Here is a 2,730-nt window from a genome sequence, read left to right on the forward strand (position 1 = left end):
AATTGTATATGATGGGGAAATATTGACATATATGCATTCAATACTTTGGTTTAGAATAGTTTAGTTAGCAGGAGAAAATATGAAGTACAAGAAAGTGAGTACCTTTGATGAAACAATCCAAACTAATGAAATAATCCTGTTGGCTGGTACATATGCATATTTATGTTTGATGTAGCAATGAGTGCAAAAATGTTTATATCTATTTAGTCTACATGAATATTTGTGATTTACAATTAATCAAATGACATAATAAAATCTTTAATTAGTATACTATTCAAGAGAACAACCAAATTAACACAAGTGGAAGATCGACAAGGTAAAAGGCAATAAGGATGCACTTTATTTCTTATTTATTCTATCAAAGCAACTTATGACTACAAAAAGATGTTTTATGTTCATATTTGTAAAATGAATTCAACAACATAAGATAAACATGTGTCATCACCTGATTTGTAACCTTTAATCCATTGCTCCCATATATATAACTTGCATACCTTGTGAATTTCTTTCAAGCGACATTGGACTAAATCTCAGTGAACCGTAGCAGCAGCCCTCTATGTCACTTGCTTCTACAATGTGTGTTTATATATCGTATTTTCTTCAAGTTCAATCCAATGTAACCATATTGCATATACAGGAGCTTGCATTTGAGACTAGTTTACAGATTTTACACTATACAAAGAACACCAAAAAAGGAAGCACAACAGATTTTTGAACCTTTTGAAGAACAACTATAAACGCAAGAAATGGAAATACCCATTACTTGATTGAGAGATTGTGCCACTTTCCTATATATACCATCTTTAACTTCAAATTCACAAAACTGTCATCACATGTTCTTGATGATCCCTTTTTCGGATCCGCAACTTTCTTGGTACATTCTGCATATCGATCAAAAGATTATAAACTTAATTGCTCACCTTAAATCAATACTACTAATTCAAATCAATAATCAAGAATCAAATACTTAAATCCTAATACGAATCCCAATAACATAAAAAGCTTCACAAAAAGTCAAATTGATCATAACCCAAAAACCGAAAACCAAGAACTACAAAGTCAAACCCATATTCAAACTTGACAAATACAGAACTCTTTGGTCTCATGTACTGTCGTGGTACCCTGATCACATACCGCATATAGATTCAAGAACAACCAAATAACAAAAAGTTACAAAGATGAAAGAATTACCGTAGATGATACAATTATCTCAATGGGGTGAACTGAAGAAGCTAAGCATTCTCTTGGTGTTTCAAATGAAGATAAAGAAAATTGCTTAGAAACAACACCAACATCAAAATAAATCAATCCAGAACTTGGAATATCCACCCTTATTTCCTTAACAGGAAACCATAAAAACAAATCTTGTGCAGAAATACCTGATAACCCACCAATATGACCAAAACTCAAGTTTCCAGAAATATCACAATCATAATGAATTTCATCTTCAAATTTAGCATTACAAGCTTGATCTAAATGCACGTCAAATTTTCCAGTTTCTTTATCAAAAGTGAAATTTGACACCCCTTTTGGTAACAAGCCCATTGGTAAACCATTTTTACCAAGAATTTCATATATAGTTTCAGATGTTGTAAAATTAATGTTGAAAATGGTTAAGAAAAAGAGTAGAATAACAAGTGGGGATTGAGAAATAAACATATTTTTGGACTTGCAAAGTGCAAGTGTAGGGTTTAAGGGAGTTATTGAGATAGAAATAGAACAGGGGAAGGAGAAAAGAATAGAATAGGAATAAAAATAGCTAGAGTAGTGTGTTGTGTAATGTGTATTGCCAGCAAGAATACAGAGGGGATTAGGAGAATGATCAATTATTGATGATGCTTGTATTGTAGAGTTTTGTTTGGGTCATCCATAACCAATTGGCTGCCTCCATGTGGAATTTTTTTACTATTCATTTAATATGCTACACATGATGGATGAAGTATTGAAAGCCCAATGATACCATTTTTTTCTATATTTAATTCTTTTTGTTATATTAGATCACCCATATTTCTATTTGCTAAGATCATTATTATATGTAATTATTTGTTTTACCGTAAAATGGATTCACTTGTATTTTAATTTTATAATTATTTCAAATTAAATTATTACACGAATTATACATCTGGTGTTGTTCATCTCTCACTTGAACATCACATATGGACATTAGTGTGTTCGAGAATGAAATTGGCGTGATTGGCATTGAACTCTTTTTTTTTTTAAGACATCTCACCATACAATGTTAAAATCTGTACATATTTTAAACTACGATATGTAGATTATGAGTCATTACAACTGATTATAGAAAAACCCACAAACTTATTACTTTTAAGAATCGAACCTAAGATTTGTGAAAACCAAAATTGTAATTATTAGTTGTGCTGAAATTAATATTAAAATATAAATGAAATAACTTACTCTGTGATGAACGTGCAGGTAATCTTCTCATTTTCTATCTACAATACTATAACAAATATCACTAATGCCAATTGCATTCATTTTCCGGTAAATATGGATTTTATTAATATAGGATGGAGTTTACTAAATAAAATGGATTTCTCTTAATATAAAATAAATGATTAAGATTAAAAAATGATTTTTAAATCTTTAACCTATAATTTTAATTAAAACATTAAAATTGTTTAAATTTGACTTCTCGTAGGATTATGTATGCTGAATTTATGAAGTGATATGTGGCATTGTGGCTTACCTAAGCATTCCCAGCCATTTCCA

At 30.1% G+C, this 2,730-nt stretch overlaps 1 protein-coding gene across 1 annotated transcript; it reads right to left on the reverse strand.

Annotated features, from left to right (window-relative positions):
* Positions 1–317: 317 nt before the first annotated feature.
* Positions 318–1,791, reverse strand: LOC122594037 (uncharacterized protein At5g01610-like). The gene is made up of 2 exons (XM_043766515.1): positions 1,192–1,791; positions 318–881 (listed from the first exon to the last, which is right to left on the reverse strand). Exons 1-2 carry the CDS (start codon positions 1,657–1,659, stop codon positions 816–818), a joined length of 534 nt encoding a protein of 177 aa, XP_043622450.1. The 5' UTR covers positions 1,660–1,791; the 3' UTR covers positions 318–815.
* Between the last annotated feature and the right edge of the window lie 939 nt (positions 1,792–2,730).

This window comes from Erigeron canadensis, chromosome 3 (assembly GCF_010389155.1).
Source record: "Erigeron canadensis isolate Cc75 chromosome 3, C_canadensis_v1, whole genome shotgun sequence".
NCBI lineage: Eukaryota > Viridiplantae > Streptophyta > Magnoliopsida > Asterales > Asteraceae > Erigeron > Erigeron canadensis.